General features: G+C 42.6%; 2 protein-coding genes across 2 annotated transcripts; both read left to right on the top strand.

Moving 5' to 3' along the window:
• Positions 1 to 496: 496 nt before the first annotated feature.
• On the top strand, positions 497 to 2,668 carry LOC310796434 (G2/mitotic-specific cyclin-B2-like; the record flags this gene model as incomplete). The annotated part of the gene is made up of 7 exons (XM_083658617.1): positions 497 to 712; positions 1,099 to 1,257; positions 1,342 to 1,578; positions 1,790 to 1,930; positions 2,064 to 2,174; positions 2,261 to 2,337; positions 2,467 to 2,668. 7 exons carry the CDS (start codon positions 497 to 499, stop codon positions 2,666 to 2,668), a joined length of 1,143 nt encoding a protein of 380 aa, XP_083514743.1.
• Positions 2,669 to 6,245: 3,577 nt separating this feature from the next.
• LOC310795901 (mitochondrial ribosome-associated GTPase 1-like) lies at positions 6,246 to 17,882 on the top strand. Its single transcript, XM_083658004.1, has 11 exons — positions 6,246 to 6,373; positions 8,651 to 8,733; positions 9,166 to 9,273; positions 10,502 to 10,588; positions 10,691 to 10,747; positions 12,407 to 12,497; positions 12,594 to 12,655; positions 12,814 to 12,910; positions 13,719 to 13,800; positions 13,891 to 14,003; positions 15,927 to 17,882. Exons 1-11 carry the CDS (start codon positions 6,271 to 6,273, stop codon positions 16,016 to 16,018), a joined length of 975 nt encoding a protein of 324 aa, XP_083514130.1. The 5' UTR covers positions 6,246 to 6,270; the 3' UTR covers positions 16,019 to 17,882.
• The last annotated feature ends 1,860 nt before the right edge of the window (positions 17,883 to 19,742 follow it).

The raw sequence follows: 19,742 nt of genomic DNA, 5'->3' as shown, positions 1-19,742 counted from the left end.
TTTAGAATGGGGATTTCACTTAAATGCATAAAATAAGGTATGCGTTTAACAAAAGTTTATGGGAATGTGAATTTGGGTTCAGCATGATACTCTTCACAAACGTAAATAACTTTTAACTTTTATAAAAAATCGTGTAAAAAAAAAAATGCATTCACACTCCAAAAGTCATGAAAGTTATTCACTTTTGTTAACCACAGACCTTATTTTATGCATTTAAGCAAAACCCCCATGTTAATCCCATAGACTTTTCCACTGAAGAACCTGGAAGTATACTTCCAGACTCATTCCTGCAGCTCTCTATTCAAAGCCAGGTAGAGAACCACAGTGCAGGGAGGTCACCAGCAGACCAAGAGATGGAGGCAATCCCTTCCTCCCATAGTGTGCCCAGTCAAACCTGGATGTCTGGTCACCCTGTGTGTGTGGAGAACAGCTGCCACAGCCTTACAGTATTCTTTTCTTTGCTTTCTTTTGATTGGATTGGATTTTCCCAATGCAGATGGGAACAGCCTCAGCAGCTGGTCAAAGGAGAGTGGCCCTTGGTGACCTGACCAACTGTCCGTCGAGGTCAGGAAACAAAAAGGTGCAGGAGGAGGAAAGGTCGTTCTCTGACACACTCTTGTCTGTCGACGACATCGATGAGCTGGATGGAGACGTGCCAGAGCTCTGCTCTGAATATGTCAAGGACATATATGCGTACCTGCGCCTCCTTGAGGTAATTATGCTCTTTATTTCTCCTCACTATTCTTTTGATTGATTGATTGATTGCTTGATTTGATGTTAGGTTAAAAACCCATGACAGAAAAAGACATGCACCTCAATAAAACAACAAGGATAGACACAATAAAGTCATGGACTTGTTTCCATTGTGCTCCTTCGTCTCAGACAGACAAAGCAATACAACAAATAACAGGCATCAAATATTATATAATATACATACAAACATTCAATAAAAATATACCTTCTAAAGTCCTACCTCAAACCTGTTCAACCATCCGTCTTTGTTTTTCTAATGCCAGCCTGATTTACTTTGAGCTGCTATGCTATTCCGTTGTCATTGGAGTGTGTATTTTTATATGACAAGTTGTTCTGTCTCCACAGCTCCAACAGGTAATCCGACCCAACTACATGGAGGGCTACGACATCACCGAACACATGAGAGCCAAGCTGGTCGACTGGCTCATCTCGGTCCACTCCTGCTTTGGCCTGCAACAGGAGACACTGTACCTGACAATTGCCATATTGGACCGTTTTCTCCAGGTACAAACTGTTTTAGACATTGACTTGTTTAGCTTTCTATGAACTACAGTAGCTAACACTCTTCTTATTGTGCTGCAGGTCCAGCCAGTGCCAGTGTCTCGGGCAAACCTGATGCTCGTTGGTGTGGCGGCCATGTTTGTGGCTTCGAAATATGAGGAAGTCTACCCTCCACCAGTGGCAAGGTTTACCCGTATGACAGAAAATAAGGTCACAGCAGCCCAGATCAAGAAGATGGAGCAGGTCATACTGAAGGGCCTCAATTTTGAGCTGGGACGCCCTCTGCCACTGCACTTCCTCAAGAGGGCTGCAAAGGCTGCAAGCGTGAGTTTGTCTACTGAATAGTTCCCAAAATCCTGGAGATGAATACTAATAAATGATGAATACTAATATATATATACTGTATATATATATATTAGTATTCATCATTCATTAGTTGGAGAGTTTGAATTGGTTTATCATAGATAGATAGGTGTGTATGTGTGTGTAGTTTATGTCATCAGGCTCTCAAAGTGACTGTCTTCTGTCTGTCTAGACTGATGTAAATACAAACATACTGGCCCAGTACCTGATGGAGCTAACGGTGATGGACTACAACATGGTTCATTACCACCCTTCTGAGGTTGGTGCAGCTTCCCTCTGCCTCTCTCAGCTGGTGCTGAATGAACAGCCATGGGTGAGTTTACTGAAGTCTACAGGGCTACAAATGGGGTCAAAGGTTGACTGAAAGTAAACATAAGTTCATAAGACAAATGACAAGACTTAGAAGAACATGTGAGTGAATTGATCTGTACTTCCTTGTGTTGCAGTCTGCTCTACAGGAGCATTACTCCTCCTATGACCAGGTGCACCTGCAGCCCATCATGCAGCACATTGTAAAAAATGTGCTGGCTGTGATTGAGGGCAAAACAGAGTTCACGGTGAGTTGGTTGCCAACAGTGCAGTCTCAATAAGATGACATGTGTTTTTAACATGACCTAATTACATTCTTTGTGTTTCCCTCCAGGCCGTCACAGACAAATATTCACGCTTACCCCAGATGAAATGCTGCCTCCTTCCTCTGCTAGCCAGCTGGTGCCGCAGGTAGGCCCTGTCCAACTTCTTGGCCTCTTTCAACAAGCCCCTCACAGCTCAACCTGTGGATCAGAGTGGCCTCCCTCAACAAGCCCCTCACAGCTCAACCTGTGGATCAGAGTGGCCTCCCTCAACAAGCCCCCCACAGCTCAACCTGTGGATCAGAGTGGCCTCCCTCAACAAGCCCCGCTGGAGACACAAGATGGCCGTCCTGCTGGGCAAGGTCTACGCTGTGGGTGGCTATGACAGCCAGAGACAACTGAGCAGCATCAAGTGCTACGACTCCTTCTCCATTGCTGAGCTTATAGAACTCTTGACCCTGAGTAGGATGAAGGGATGAGAACTATACTTTTTTTACACAGCGATCCCGCAGTCTCGCCGTTAGGACACACCACTTTTTCCACTTCCCTTTCCTGTCAGTCTTCCCTCTCGGTTCCACCCCCCCCCCCCCCTCCCCATCCCTCCACTTATCACCTACTGTAGCTCCACTTCCCATTAGGGATGCACCGATCGATCGGCACGTGACCGGAAATGGCCGATTTTCACGTGATCGGCCTCGATCGGTGATCTGCGCCGGTCACTCTAAATAGCCGATTCTGTGAGCCGATTTTCACATGACGTGCGCGCACCCCAAAGCACCGAGACAGGCACCCAGCCACCACACCACACACGCCAGCATACCTTCCTCGTTGTGGATTTTTTTCACCGTCAGTGAAGTAGACAAATCTCGTAGTTTGTCACACATGCAAGTCGAAAATAAGCCGTGGAGACAGAGATGCGGCCGAGTCCCGCTCGGCTGGAGTCAAGTCTGAGCGGCTCGCTTCACCTCACTGGCCCCCCTCTCTACCCGGGAAGCAGTGCTGCTGCACCCGGCCACAGTGCACAGCCGACTTGGCGAGGTGAACGCGAGCATTGTGTCCACCATTCCCCGACCTGCCTTTTCCATTCCACATCAGCGCTGGTGCCTCAGCCTGTCAGTCATGTTGTAACGTAGATACAGGAGAGACTATTTGTTTCGTATTGCAAATAGAACGTACATAATAATAAAAATGCATCGGACTCACAAGTGTGCAAGGATTTCTGTGCGTGGCGATATTTTTTCGGATGGCATTGGCAGATAAAAATACGCATACCAAACTTCGGACTGTGTGTAAACTCCGCCTGATATTCAGACTGAAGATCGTTACTGTAACTCATAAACTCATTTCCCCTCTACTCAAGAGGACTGGTCTGGAGCCAGGCTATAAACTCCTTGTCCATGGATCATTTTGATGTTCTGTTGCACCTGTTTTCTTTTGGAAAAGTAAATGCATGATAGCTGTGGGATATAGGCTATTGGATTTAATTTAATTTTTGTATTCATTGTATTTGCACAAAAAAGCTCTGTCCAGTAGCCTAACCTGGAACACTTTTATTTTGAGATGTGTTTGAGTGAGATGGTCCTACTTCATGCAAATGATAAGATAAGATAAGATTATTTGGATCCCCATTAGATGTAAGAATTGTTCTATGAATCTTAATTTTCAAACAAAGTTACAAAAACGTTTGTGTAAGCTGTCAATTGTTGTTTTTAGAAAAAAAAATCGGAATCGGCAAAAATCGGTATCGGCAAGTCAGACTATTCAAAAATCGGAAATCGGAATCGGCCAAGAAAATGGCAATCGGTGCATCCCTACTTCCCATGTCTGCTTCTCTTATCACTGTTTGTGCCATGCCATCATCACCTGAAGCGCTTCTCATTTACATTATCGTTATTACATGTTCTTATAGATTTATTCTTTATACTATTATAATATTATAATTATACTTGTCTTTTTTATAATGATGTTTTTTTATTAAATGTATTGTACTTTAGCTTTAGCAAGTGTGTCTTGATTAGTTAATTGGTGTACTGGGTGTGTGGGTGGTTTGTTAGATGTGAGTAAATAAATGTTCTTTTTCTCATTTTAAGTCAAGTATCCTGGGTTATTATTTCAGTTTTCTTTGTGGCTTATGATGCTGACAGAGGTATTTGCTTTATTCCCCCCCACAAAGCTCTTCTCTTTGTTTTTGTTCAAGTAGGTTTTCATGCGCTCCTTGACAGCCCCTCCACCACTAAATGTTTACTTTTAGTATCATCACTAACATTACTGCTCTGTACCTTCATCCACAGTACTTCCTGCACCATGATGTCATGGTGCACCATGATGATGTCATGGTGCAGAAAGTGCTGTGAATGAACAGGAAGGAGGGGGCATGGTGGCGCCTCACAGCTAGAAGGTCCTGGGTTTGATTCCCACCTGGGGCGCTGAGAGGGTGCGCGTGTGTGTGCGCCCCCGCCCCCCAGATGGGCTATCTCATCAAAAGGGCCCTTCTGTGTGGAGTCTGCATGTGCTCCCCTGGCGTTCCTCCATCGTCGCCGCAAAGGCCCAAAAGGGCTTCTCATCATGGAGCTGACACCAATCATTCGTGTTTCCAGTTCTAGTAACATGACAAAATCACTTTAGGAAAATAGTTTCATATCTCAGTGTTCATTGAATTGCATTTGCGTTGTACGTTCCAATTCATACCAACTCCACATCCAGCAGCAACACCTTTAACATCACATTGCAAATGAGAATCACAATGCTTGCTATTATCCAGCTTTCCTCTTGGTGGCATGGTTGTTCCACTGAAACCTGTTAGACTGTGGCTGCCATGGTTTTCCACAGACTGACAGCTCACACAACAACTTCAAAGTTGCCCTATGTTACGGACTCCAGAGGGGAATGAAGTGTTCATTTCTGCTCACTCACAATCAGATAAATCACATCCAGAGAATTACCAAAATATTTCAGTTATTTGTAATTCAATTAACTTTTGTGTTTATGAAGTATGGCAAGTAATTTAGTTGACTATGACCACACTCTCCAAACCGTTTCAGGGCGGCTCAGTGAATTACATTAGTTGTCGAGAGCACTGAAAGCTGAAAACTCAGGTCATAAGCAGTGTTGTAAGCAGTAATAATAATAATAATAATCATTGGATTTATATAGCGCCTTTCCAAGGCTCAAAGCGCTGACACAGGATGATTATTCGTTCACACCATTCAGCAGTGTTATATATACGTATACATATATACTGTATATATATATATAGCAGTGTTGTAAGCAGTGTTATATATACGTATACATATATACTGTATGTATATATACAGTATATATGTATACGTATATATAACACTGCTTACAACACTGCTTATGACCTGAGTTTTCAGCTTTCAGTATAATTATTATATCTGACCACGAGACTGACCCGGGCCTGAGGAATAGAGGAGAAATTCGGGCCAGTCTGGGGTTCAGGCAGAGAATCTAGCCTCTAAATTGAACACACTCGCCATGGTCTGTAACATAATAACATTACAGGATCTGTTGTCAGTAAGAGACACTGGGTGCACAATCTGTCAATCTCTGGGTTCCCAGATTGCTGGGTGCATAACACCAGCATCTAATAAAGTGAAGTTAAGCAGTGAGATGAATTGTGCAAATAGATTTAAATTAAGTTTCTTGATTGATGAAATACAACAATAATTGTTTTATAAATATTGTAATGTAAATTGAATTTACAGCTCATATAGGCTATTTTAAGTTATAAAATCAATCAAGAATGAGACTGAAAGCTTGAGGATTTTGGTTCCTCACAATTCAGGCTTTCACTTTTATTTGTATCTTATTTGACTACAGTACTACAATGCCATGCTATTTTCAATGAATAGTGTAACAGTTTATAGAACACTATCATGCAGCTGTAACGGTAACTGCACACAAAGGGTAGGAACCAAGTTGTTTGACGCCAGATTCGGGTCGGCATGTAAACATTGTAACACAACAACATGGCTGGCTTGTGCAGAAGATGAGGAGCATTGACTGTTGCCAGATCAACCTCAAGTTTAATCCGCTCTAGTTTTTATAATAAACTATAACAATGAAGCTGTACCACGCACTCTGCAATGTCGGGAGGTTTCGACCAGTTTTCGACTTTGCTGAACGCGAAGTTGCCCACTGGTTCCCCGGACACATGGCTAAAGGTGAGGAGCTCATGTTTCACGTTAAAGGTCGCCTTGTTTCAATGTTGATGGAATACGTTTTCATTTCAGTCTTATCCACAGAATGCTGGCCAGCGAGACTACACAATATGTGAAACTGACTAGTGCCTGTATGCTACCCGGATATGATAGCTTTAACTGTATTAGGCTAATGGAGACGAAGTTGTGTCAAATTCCCAACGTCACGTCAGTCATTAACCTTATCAGTTCATTTTTGAACTGTTATTTAACTAACGGAGTTACCAGTTAAAATGACACTCCCCAAATGGGTTAGATAAATGGATAAATTGGACATTAGCTATCATTCAAAGTTACACTCCACCCCCCAACACACACACACACACACAATAAGACAATTTGACAGCATTAATAATACATGTACCAAAGTGTACTTCCTGTTGCAGTGTGTGCTAATAGCCTAATACAATACCATTAGCTGAGTGGAAATAAACAAGGGTCCAAACTGTTCCCTAGCAACAGAATTCCAGTGAAACCGAATAATAAGATAGATAGATAGATAGATAGATAGATAGATAGATAGATAGATAGATAGATAGATAGATACATTTTTATTTCTGTGTCATGCACCATATTCATGGTGCCCAACCTGTCTGGGCTTACAAGACACAAATCATTCAAGTTCAACAATACAAACAAATCAACAAACAAGCTACAAAAAGCTCAAACATAAACAAGACAAGACAGAGTTGTATATTCAGATGAACAACTTCTCCATTCTGAGTTTCCAAGCACTCCCAATAAACCTGGCCAAACTGAAGACTTCATCTCTGAATAGCCATTCCAACTTAGCATCATCTCCTGACCAAAATAGTTCAGGTTTCTTATTTTGCATGAACTGAAATAGAGACAATCTTGGTTCCTCATATAGCGTACAATGAAACAAAAAATGAAATTAATCTTCCACAACACCTAATTCACATACAGTACAAAGTCTCTCCTCCTCAGCAATAGAATTGAACCTGCCAACCTCAATAGCCAAAGGGAGGGTACCCGTTCTCACCTGGGCACATAAAGATCTTCTGGATCTATCCAGGGGTAAAGTAACATAGGGTTCTGGAGTAAACACATTTTTAATCTGAACATATGTTCTGAGTTTTGGTTTGAGCAAGATGTCATTAGCCCATTTTTCTTTATAGTCAAGAAATAGCCTATGTTTAATATAGCGAACACTACAACATAAACTGTTTCTGAAAATAAATTGCTGGTCAGCTTCCCTGAACACAGCATTCATATGGTAAATGGCCTGCATTTATATAGCGCTTTTATCCAAAGCGCTTTACAATCAGTAGATAGTCTACATTCACCCATTCATACACCGATGGCGGCAGGCTGCCACGCAGGGTGCCTACACACCATCGGGAGCAAGGAGGGTTAAGTGTCTTGCCCAAGGACACAACGACAGCAGCTGGGAGGGAGCGGGGATCGAACCGCCAACCTATCGCCAACCTATCGCCAACATATCATTACACCATGGATAGTTATGTGCTTTATCCCAGTGAAACACTTGTTTTGCTACTCTACTCTCTGGCATATTAGATAGACGGTTCCACAATCTCAACATTTCACCTTTTTGTTTGATCAAACAAGGCTCCCAACCCATATCCCCTTGAAAAGCCAACACAGGTGTAAATCTATGTACGCCCAGAAAACATCGGATTGCACGGTTTTGGATGGCATTCACCTTGGAAAATTCCTTACTTCCCCAAACTCCAGCTGCATAAAACAAAACTGGTGACACACATGCATCATAACGGGGCGGCTGTAGCTCAGGAGGTAGAGCGGGTCGTCCACTAATCGCTTTGGATAGAAGAGGTCGGTGGTTCGATTCCCGGCTCCCCCAGTCTGCATGTCGAAGTGTCCCTGGGCAAGACACTGAACCCCAAATTGCTCCCGTTGGTGTGCCAGCACCCTGCGTGGTAGCCTGCCGCCATCGGTGTATGAATGGATGAATGTAACTACTGACTGTAAAGCGCTTTGGATAAAAGCACTATATAAATGCAGACCATTTACCATAAAGCTTTGAAAATGTAGCATAACCAAGATTTTTACAAGTTTTCACTTTACTTATTACTGAACCCTGAAACTGATATTTGCCACTTTGAGACCTTGCTGAGCTTATATTTTTTGATTATTGATTTATTGATGTTGTTCATACAAAGAGAAAGACAATGACGAAAACCAAACCAAGCTGTGACTTTGCATACATACATATACGTAATATATCATCACTGTTTGCAGGACTGAAGCAGATGAGAGCCGGCCTGAAGGATGTGGACTGTATCATAGAAATTCATGATGCCAGAATATCCTTTTTCAATGCTGTAGGGTTAAGCAGGACAAATGCCTAATTTCTTTCTATTATGGATTTACGCTAATCCAGTTTAGCATGTTGGGCAAATAAACACAGCAGTTCAGCACAATGTCAGATCTGCAGAAGCTATCAAGTCAATCAATGAGCACAGCTGCACAGAGTGAAAGGGAGCTGGGGCCAATGCGGAGTCTGGGCCCTTCTTGAACTAACTTCTCTCTCTCTTAAAAAAAAACAAACAAACTACTAACCTAGACTAAACTTGTACCACTGTTCCTTCAGAAGTTGTAGTTGTCATAGACTGTGTTGCATAGTTGATTGCTCTATTGCTGACAAAAATGTGATATTGTGAGTCGCTTTGGATAAAAGCGTCTGCCAAATGACGTAATGTAATGTAATGTAATGTGTGCAGGAAACTTGATTTTTCATTTTTCTTAAACATGAGCACATCCCCTTCTCTGGGAGGAACCCTCTGTTTCAGGAGAGTCTAGATGTCAGACCGCACCTGCTCATTCTCAACAAAATGGACCTGGCTGATCTGTCAAATAAGCAGGTACTGTACGCCTGCAATAAGTAGTCTCTAGTAGCAAGTCAGTTTTGTTGTAGCGTAAGGAGTTTGCACACTGTTTTTTTTTCATATGCGTTTTTTTAATCCGTCATCCAAAAAGAAAATCATCACGCACAGAAACCTTGCACACTGATTCCGATGCGTTGTTATTATTATGTTCTTCGTTCAATTCGCAATACGAGACAAATATTCGTCCTCTCCTGTATCCACATTACAACATGACTGACAGGCAGCAGCGGCTGATCCGCACCAGCGGTGATGTGGACTGGAGAAGACAGATGGCAGCAGGTCGGGGAAGCGTATCGTACTGGACACCTTGCCAAGCCGGCTGTGGTGCGCTGTGGTCGAGTGCTGCAGCACCGCTCCCCTTGGAAAGGGAGCAGAGAGGGGCCAGTGAGGTGGAGCTCCATGTGGAGAGGGAGCAGAGAGGGGCCAGTGAGGTGGAGCTCTCCGGGGAGAGGGAGCAGAGAGGGGCCAGTGAGGTGGAGCTCCTCGGGGAGAGGGAGCAGAGAGGGGCCAGTGAGGTGGAGCTCTCCGGGGAGAGGGAGCAGAGAGGGGCCAGTGAGGTGGAGCTCCCCGGGGAGAGAGAGCAGAGAGGGGCCAGTGAGGTGGAGCTCTCCGGGGAGAGGGAGCAGAGAGGGGCCAGTGAGGTGGAGCTCTCCGGGGAGAGGGAGCAGAGAGGGGCCAGTGAGGTGGAGCTCCATGTGGAGAGGGAGCAGAGAGGGGCCAGTGAGGTGGAGCTCTCCGGGGAGAGGGAGCAGAGAGGGGCCAGTGAGGTGGAGCTCTCCGGGGAGAGGGGGCAGAGAGGGGCCAGTGAGGTGGAGCGAGCCGGGGAGAGGGAGCAGAGAGGGGCCAGTGAGGTGGAGCGAGCCGCTACCTCTCCGCTCAGACTGGAGTCCCGCTCGGCCACTCCTCTGTCTCTGTCCCCCAAACACAGACACACAGACGGGTCAAACAGCTCAAAAAAGGCTTTTGACCTGTTCCAAAAACTTTAATGACGGACGAAGGGTTTTGAGTCAGTGTGTAAAGGCAAGTGACACAACATGAGGTCGTATTTATTTTTTAAATGTGCGACAATTTCGGACGAAAAATACGGACTCTGCGTTGAAAAGCCTTTACTCTGCTACTTACTGCATACTGTAGTGACCTGTTAGTAGCAAATATGACAGTGTTTTGTAATTACTGACAACAATATCTCACAATTTCCCTGCAGAGAATCCTGAAGCAACTGGGAAAAAATGGGGCAAGAAACATTCTCTTCACAGACTGCCTCAAGCAGAGAGACGACAACGTCAAACAGGTGAGAGACTAAGCATTTGAGATTTCTCAGAAATGAGTCAGATGAGATGAAATACAACTATGAACTTTAACCTGCACATTCTGCCTGTTGTCTCTGTTGTAGTTGGTGCCCATGGTGAAACAGCTGATTGAGAGCAAACCACGTTTTAATAGAGATGAGGTGAGCTGCTTCAGATAATTTTATCATTTATCATTTGTGCCTTACATGTATCTACTGTACATGTATCTACATGTATCTACATGTATCTACTGTACACGCATCTACATGTAGATACATGTATCTACATGTATCTACATGTATTATCTACATCAGTGATACTCAACTTGTGGCCCGCGGGCCACTTTTTTTTTTTTTTTACAGTGCACCTAAACGCAACATGCAAGATACCCGCTGAATAAGTGTCCAAATGTCATGTCATTCTGGCCAATAATCCACTTCTGTTATAGCATTATGGATTATCTTTCAATAATCTATGATTTAGCTGCTAAATTGTCAAATACCGCCGTCTGCTCACTACCCAGGCACTTACTGTACTGTATGTATGTACTTAACCTAACTAACTTAACCTAACTAACTATCCGGTGTGCACAACATTGTCAGACTAAACTCCGGCTGACACCCCAAAAACCTACAATCCGCTACAGAAAAATGTATATTGTTTGTTTATTAACTGGCCCCTGGCCTTCTATCATTTCATGAAAGTGGCCCCCGGGCAAAGCAAGTTGAGTATCCCTGATCTACATGTATGTACATGTATTATCTACATGTATCTACATGTAATATCTACATGTATCTACATGTATCTACATGTTCCAGCTGGGTTATGAGACAGTTATGCTGTTGTGCATGAAAGGGTCTTATCAGCTACACAGGTGTTGGTTTGTCGTGGACGTGGACGAACCAACACTTGCCAAGTCTGAGCTCTTGTGAGAACATTTGGTTCAAGGCGTCCTCCTCCCCCACATAGCAGAGAGGTGTGTGAGTCTGGACAGACGTCCTCCTCCCCCACATAGCAGAGACGTGTGTGAGTCTGGACAGACGTGGATGTAGACCTCCTCCCCCACATAGCAGAGAGGTGTGTGAGTCTGGACAGACGTGGATGTAGACCTCCTCCCCCACATAGCAGAGAGGTGTGTGAGTCTGGACAGACGTGGATGTAGACCTCCTCCCCCACATAGCAGAGAGGTGTGTGAGTCTGGACAGACGTGGATGTAGACCTCCTCCCCCACATAGCAGAGAGGTGTGTGAGTCTGGACAGACGTGGATGTAGACCTCCTCCCCCACATAGCAGAGAGGTGTGTGAGTCTGGACAGACGTGGATGTAGACCTCCTCCCCCACATAGCAGAGAGGTGTGTGAGTCTGGACAGACGTGGATGTAGACCTCCTCCCCCACATAGCAGAGAGGTGTGTGAGTCTGGACAGACGTGGATGTAGACCTCCTCCCCCACATAGCAGAGAGGTGTGTGAGTCTGGACAGACGTGGATGTAGAAGACTGCACTGTGACTTGACTTGTTGGTGGAGGCATACAACCGCACAGTGGTTTTTCTACTTCACTCATCATGGTTCCCGACTAACTTGAACAGTTAACTGGAGCCTGAGCTCTTTGCTCTTTGCAACGTCCACTAGTGCAAAACGAATAAAGCCTGTTCAGAAGGTGTTGACTCAATGAAGGTGAAGAAGACTTATGGAATCATTTATTTTCACTTTGACGTTTCTGATACATTTCTGTCATTCTGTAGAAATGTGTTTTCAGTTTGGTTACAGATTTAGAGGATAATTGAGGGTAAATTATGTTATGTATTAATGTAACTTTCAGAATACAAATTATTGCGTGATGGTGATCGGTGTGCCAAACGTGGGGAAGTCGTCTCTGATCAACTCATTAAGAAGAACAAATTTGAAAAAAGGTATGCAAAATGGTTGCGTATTGATTGATTTCATATGATCCATGTGGATTATTCATTCCCTCTCTAATCAGTAAACGGTTCATAAACTGATTTCAGGCCATGCTTCTAGGGTGGGGGGAGAGCCAGGTATAACCAAAGCAGTCCTGACCAAAATTCTGGTGGGTGTACAATTCATTTTTGGCTCTGTGTATTTGTGTGTTTATTATGGGGGCGTTGTGTATTTGTGTGTTTATGGGGGTGTTGTGTGTTTGTGTGTTTATGGGGTGTTGTTTATGCGCATAATGCACTTTCTGATGTTTGTGATGCTTGTCCTCAGGTGTGTGAAAGACCCATCATCCACCTGTTGGACACACCAGGTGTCCTGCCTCCTAAGATCCAGAGCATTGAAAGTGGCATGAAGCTAGCTTTATGTGGTGAGCAAAAATGCATCATTTGAATGTATTGTTTTGCAGCAAAAGGGAAAGAGAATCCTTCAGGAACACCTGCTGGAAAAACTAACTACATTCAATCTCCTTTCTGTCACATAATAGAGACAGTCCGCCTGTCTGGGAACGCCCATACAGGCTCTAGGAACGCCCACAATAGACCCTTCTCACGGGGGCCATTTTGTGTCGAGAAGCCAGGGTAAACACAGGTGCAAGCAAAACACTAATGAGGGTTTCCAACTTCCATGATTGGAATTTGGAAACCCTCATTAGTGTTTTGCTTGCACCTGTGTTTACCCTGGCTTCTCGACACAAAATGGCCCCCGTGAGAAGGGTCTATAGACGCTGGGTTAGCCTGGGGGCGGGGTCAGGGTGGGGTAAATTCCCCCGTTCTATCCATTCAGCAAAGTTAGAATTTAGCTGATAGCCCAGCCCAGGCAGACACGATCGGGGATTTAACCACCGCAGTAAACGCACATCTGAGCAGACGTCTTGTGTTCTGCTCTAGAACCCCCAAACATGTAACTACATGAGCCGCAGCACCGTCTTTTGGTGAGTCAGCCCATGAGATATATGGGCGGTTTTACCCCACTCGCGCGCCAGCCGTTTAACATTTTGTGGGCGTTCCCAGACATGCGGACTGTCTATGACAAGACGTGGCTTCAACCTATTGGAGTGATTTATTTTTATTTTTATTTTTATTTTTATTTTTATTTTTATTTTTATTTTTATTTTTATTTTTAATAATGCACTCAAGAAATCTTGTACAAAGTTGCCCATCTCTGTCTCTTCCTAGGAACTATACTGGACCGTTTAGTGGGGGAAGACATCATGGCTGACTACTTGCTCTATTCTCTGAACAGGCTGGAGAAGTTCAGGTGTGACTTCTCTCCCCTACATTATGGTTGACTGGGCTTTTATAGGATCTCTGCATTCATTTTGCTCTGTGTGTTGTTGTGTCTTTGCAGTTACGTTGAGAAGTATGAGTTGGAGGAGCCTAGTGATGACATCCAGCACGTCCTCAAACGCATCGCTGTCAAACTAGGAAAGACTCAACGGGTCAAAGCCATAACTGGAGTGGGTAAGAAAGCCCTACTCTGACAGATAATCACAATAATATCAGATTATAATGATCAGATAATCAGATAATCGTGCTACATACAACCTAAGTAAGCTGGATATCCATCAGTCTAATTGATTTAAAGAGCCCTGCCTAGAGCCATTTACATGAAATAACTCCAGACTGGAGGCTCTTCAAACAAAAATAACACCATTCTAAAATGATAGGGAGCAAATCGGACAATTTTTGTAATATTACCATAGAATAGCCAGTTGAAGCAGTGCATGTTGCATGTTGAACTGGGTGATACTCTCATGCTGTTTGTAGCTCATCACAAGACTGTCGTTGCCTCTGAAGCACGCTGTTTACATTAGGTTAGGCTTAGGGTTAGCCCCCATTCACACTATACACCGAAGCAACGCTCAACCTACGCTGAACCCACAAGTTTCATTTAGGCGTCCTTGTTAACAGGCGAGGCCGTTCACACCACCCCCCGATATGGCCTGAAGGATCTCAGGGCACCACAGCCAGAGGGAGGGGCAACGGAGGCCATGGCCTGCAACTCCCACCCTGGTCAAGAGATTTGTGAAAAATGTATTTTGTTTGACTTGTTACAACAATACATGCTTAAGAATGTATAGTAATTGCCGACCACTAGGTTTGCAAGGCCCCATAGTTAGTCTATACAGTATCAGTGGTTCTCAATTTTTTTCATGAAGGACCCCTAAACTGACACAAATTAGACCACTGACGCCCATTTGATAGGATTTTATGCCATGGTCCAGAAAGTGTATAAAACCCATGACCAAAATAGTCATTGTGTTACTTATTAATGGAATTATAGATAATAAAAAAAAATGACCCCCCTTTTGGATGGGGACCCCCTGAAACCCCCTCAAGGACCCAGGGGTCCTCAAATCAACTCAAATCAACTCTCAATAACTGTCAAACTATTCATCATTCATCTAGTTTGACAGTTATTGAGAGTTGATTTGAGTTAATGAGTTATTAATTTGAGTTAGTGTGGACCAGTGATACACTTGAACACTCAATAACTGTCAAATTAAATGACAGACTTCAAAACAGTTTACAGTTTTCTGATATACTACTGATGTTCTAATGATACAAAGCTGGTTGAAAATGGGCAGAGTGTTCCTTTAAGAGGTTCTCTACTATCTGGGACCCATTTTTGGCCGACTTTGATGAGGTCAAGAATGATAAGTGACTTAAGCTACAGTAGTAATTACTGGAGGGTACCAGCAGGCGGCGCCTAGGCGCTTGGAGGGATATTTTGGGATGCACTGCTTCTTAGACAAAATACATTTGATCTGAGGAAAGCATCGTCATTCAATTCTTTCCACACATCGCCCTTTTACAGGTATTTATCCCTCATGGTAACATTTGATATTGTCTTGTATGTTTTGTAAATGTATGTATGCCCTCGGGAAACTGTTTGTAGTGTGACACGTCCGTGCTTTGTGAAGGAATGCAGTTAATTACTGACGGGGAGCGAAGCTAATGTGGCTAAGCTAACGTTAGCCACGGGCAGCGTCTGGTGCATGCTTAGAACAGTGTGCAAAGCTAACTAGCATCTCATGTGGTCTGTTAACAGTAGTTCTTTGTGGCCATGTACACGTTAGTTACTAGTCTTGTGTTGAATGAGTGAGTTTATATGAATATTAAGTTACTGGTGTTTTATTGTATGAGTGAATTTATATTAAGTTACTGGTTTACCTGTATAGATTCCAATAGTAATATGTAAGTATGGTCTATTGATGTAGCTACAGTATATTTGATATTTTGTTATATTGTTGCCAGGAACTTAGTAATAATAGCCACTGTGACATTTGTACCTGTATGGTTTTGTGACTTAAAGACAAAATACATTTGATCTGAGGAAAGCATCGCCATTCAATTCTTTCCACACATATCGCCCTTTTACAGGGCGTTACATCTGCATCAGGAGGACCCAGAGCACCCACAAATTAAAGAGGAACTCTGCATCGGTCAGGAGGACCCAGAGCCCCCAAACATGAAAGAGGAACAGGAGGAACTATGGACCAGTCAGGAGGGAGAGCAGCTTCAGGAGGACCCAGAGCACCCACACATTAAAGAGGAACAGGAGGGAGAGCAGCTTCAGGAGGACCCAGAGACCCCACACATTAAAGAGGAACAGGAGGAGCTCTGGACCAGTCAGGAGGCAGAGCAGCTTCAAGGGCTGGAGAAGGCTGATATCACCAAGTTCCCATTCACTGCTGTCCCTGTGAAGAGTGAATACGAGGAAGAGAAACCTCAGTCCTCACAGCTTCATCAAAGCCAGTCTGAGGAGAACAGAGAGGCAGAGCCTCTAGCCAGCTGCTCCTCAACTGAACAGATGAAAACAGAAGCTGATGAAGAGGACTGTGGAGTATCAGAACCAGCCAGGAACTTATATCTTATATACTTATATCCAGCTAGTAATTCACAACCAACTAGTGATGACAAAACTTCAGACTCTTCTGAGACTGAAGACAATGATGAGACATGGATGGAAAATAGTGAATCCCAGTCAGGTTTATACTCACAGAAAAACAGTGAAGTTCTTAGGAAGAAACACTTCAGCTGCTCAGTTTGTGGTAAAGGTTTTACTTGTAAAGCCAGCTTGAAGACACACATGATAGTCCACACAGGGGATTATCAATTGAACTGCTCAGTCTGTGGTAAAGGTTTTGCTCGTCAAAACCACTTAACGACACACATGATAGTCCACACAGGAGATAAACCATTTTCTTGCTCAGTCTGTGGTAAAGGTTTTGGTCATAAAGGAGTCTTGAAGAGACACATGATAGTCCACACAGGAGATAAACCATTTACTTGCTCAGTCTGTGGTAAAGGTTTTGGTGATAAAGGAAACTTGAGGGCACACATGATAGTCCACACAAGAGATAAAGAATTTAACTGCTCAATCTGTGGTAAAGGTTTTAATCGTAAAGGAGGCTTGAACAGACACATGCTAGTCCACCCAGGAGATAAACAATTGAATTGCTCAGTCTGTGGTAAAGGTTTTGGTGATAAAGGACACTTGAATAGACACATGATAGTCCACACAGGGGATTATCAATTGAACTGCTCATTCTGTGGTAAAGGTTTTACTCGTCACGACCACTTAACGACACACATGATAGTCCACACAGGAGATAAACCATTTTCTTGCTCAGTCTGTGGTAAAGGTTTTGGTCATAAAGGAGTCTTGAAGAGACACATGATAGTCCACACAGGAGATAAACCATTTTCTTGCTCAGTGTGTGTTAAAGGTTTTGGTCATAAAGGGGACTTGAAGAGACACATGATAGTCCACACAGGAGATAAACAATTTAATTGCTCACTCTGTGGTAAAGGCTTTACTCATAAAGACAGCTTGAAGAAACACATGATAGTCCAACACACGACAATTTAATTGCTCAGTCTGTCTGTGGTAAAGGCTTTGGTTGTGAAGGAGACTTGAAGAGACCCATTTTGGGGCAGCTGTAGCTCAGGAGGTAGAGTGGGTCGTCCATTAATCGCTTTGGAAAAAGGAGGTTGGCAGTTCGATTCCCACTTCCTCCAGTCTGCATCTCAAAGTGTCCTTGGGCAAGAACACCAAATTGCTGTGTATGAATGGGTGAATATACCTACTGATTGTAAAGCGCTATATAAATATATATAAAAGGCCATTTACCATTTTACATGAATATCCACACAAAAGACTAAACGTTTAGTTCAAGGTTCCATGGAAAACCTGGAAAAGTCATGGGATTTCTAAATCTTGTTTTCCAGGCCTGGAAAAGTCATGGAATTAGTAAAATCCTTGAAAGTGTAGGAATACAAGTCATGAAATGTTGTGTGTAATGAAATTGTTACAGCGATCTTCCCGTGGATAACCTTCCATGTAATGTAAAATAACTGCAAATTTATTCTCTGTAGCTGTTGATGTTAACGTAGCTCACGTCTAAGTCTAATAATTATGTCTATTTTAGTACTTCTTGTATACAGTCTACAGTATATGTGTATGTATATATATGTATATATATATATACACCGGTATATATTAATATCTTTATCTTTATGTAAAATTGAAATTCCTGTTTTAGTTCAACAGCTTCCATGATGCAGTGACACTAAAGACCAATATAAAGAGCAGCTGTGTCTGTCCATAGTAATAATTTCTGGTATTGATTCAGAGTCACATTACATGGAAATTCTATTATCAATCATTAAAAAGTCATGGAAACCTTTTTAAAATGTATCCGTGAAAGTGTAATCCCATCCAAGACCCCCACACACACACACACACACACACAATGCAATCCAAATCAGCCTATTAGGCAGGAAACCGCCAAATCTGGCAACACTGTACAGGAATGGATTTTCCAGAAGAACGAAGTGATGAAGCAAAATGTTGATTAGCTCTTCCAGTGTTCCCCACAAGCCAGGTTCCCTAACTGATCCAGGTATATATAGCCCTATACAGAGTCAGACATCTTTATTAGACTATTTAATGCTCTGAAAAGACACATTTCAATGAATCTGTGTAGAATTCAGGTAGGTGTTATCAGGGTTCTGCCAAGGGGCTTGGAGTTGGAAGTGCTTGGATTTTGCTTTTGAGGGGGGGAAATTCCAAGTCCTGGAATACCTTGAAAATATAGCCCCCTTTTAAAACAAGGTACTTAAAAGTCCTTGAATTTCAAATGAACCACATAACACTGTCCACCACCATCTTATATTTTGACCAAAGTTGATATCAAAAAGATCTTTAAAAAGTATTAAATTTAACTGTACAATATTATTCACAGGATTGAGAGTAAAATTGAATTGTTAAAGACATAATCCGTAATATAATGCAAATGTTATGCCCCTTTGGGGCAAATTTACATTTGAAAATTAATTCTTTGCTTTGCATTTAGTCATTGAAAAAAAAAAAAAAGTCCTTGGAAAAAGTACTTGAAAGACATTGAATTTCATTTTTGTAATGTCTGTATAAACCCATCATCACCAACAAAGTCATGTGCAGTTAAGACGATTCATTCTCCTAATCATTTTTTGCCAGGTACAGATCTCGAGTTAGAAAGTATCCTTTACCGACTACATTTTGCTTAGAAAACGGCAAGAGAAAACTATATGATGCATCGTAGTATAGTAATACTATAGTATAGTATAGTAAATTAATTAATAGGCTAATAATCAGAGTCGCTCTGATATTTTTTTTTATTGACAAAGAGTAATATACAATCAGGTGAATAATTTCAGCACATAATCTCTAAGACTGACAACAACATTAGCACTCAAAGAAATTATATTCCAAATCTATCCAAAATCTTCGGGATATTTAACAATCAAAAAATAAACGAGAAATTGTTTCATTATGGCGTTTGCAGAATATACAAGAATCATCATTGTCTGTAAATTTAGCAATAAGACAATTAACAGGGTATATCTTATGTAAGATTTTGAAATGTAGCTTACTTCCTAAACCTTGTTTGAAACACAGTAGGCTACAGCTACTTATATGGTAAGCCGTTCAGTCTGTCCTCAATTTGAGACCTCCAGAAAAAAATCCCTCTAGGAGTGGTTTTGTTCTTTTTCTGAAAAATCTGGCAAGTATGCTTGTTGTTACATTTAATATCTGTCAGTTTAATTCCATCCAACATCATAAAGGCTGTAAAGTATAATTTCCATTATAACACAGGTGATTCTTCACGTTGAAGAGTTAAAGAGTTAAATTCTCTGAAAGGAATTGAAAAA

The sequence above is a fragment of the Poromitra crassiceps genome (genome assembly GCF_964638095.1).
Source record: "Poromitra crassiceps genome assembly, chromosome: 22".
In the NCBI taxonomy this organism is placed as follows: Eukaryota; Metazoa; Chordata; class Actinopteri; order Beryciformes; family Melamphaidae; genus Poromitra; species Poromitra crassiceps.
Note: the sequence above shows the minus strand (reverse complement) of the source record. Positions and strands in the feature narration are given on the sequence as shown.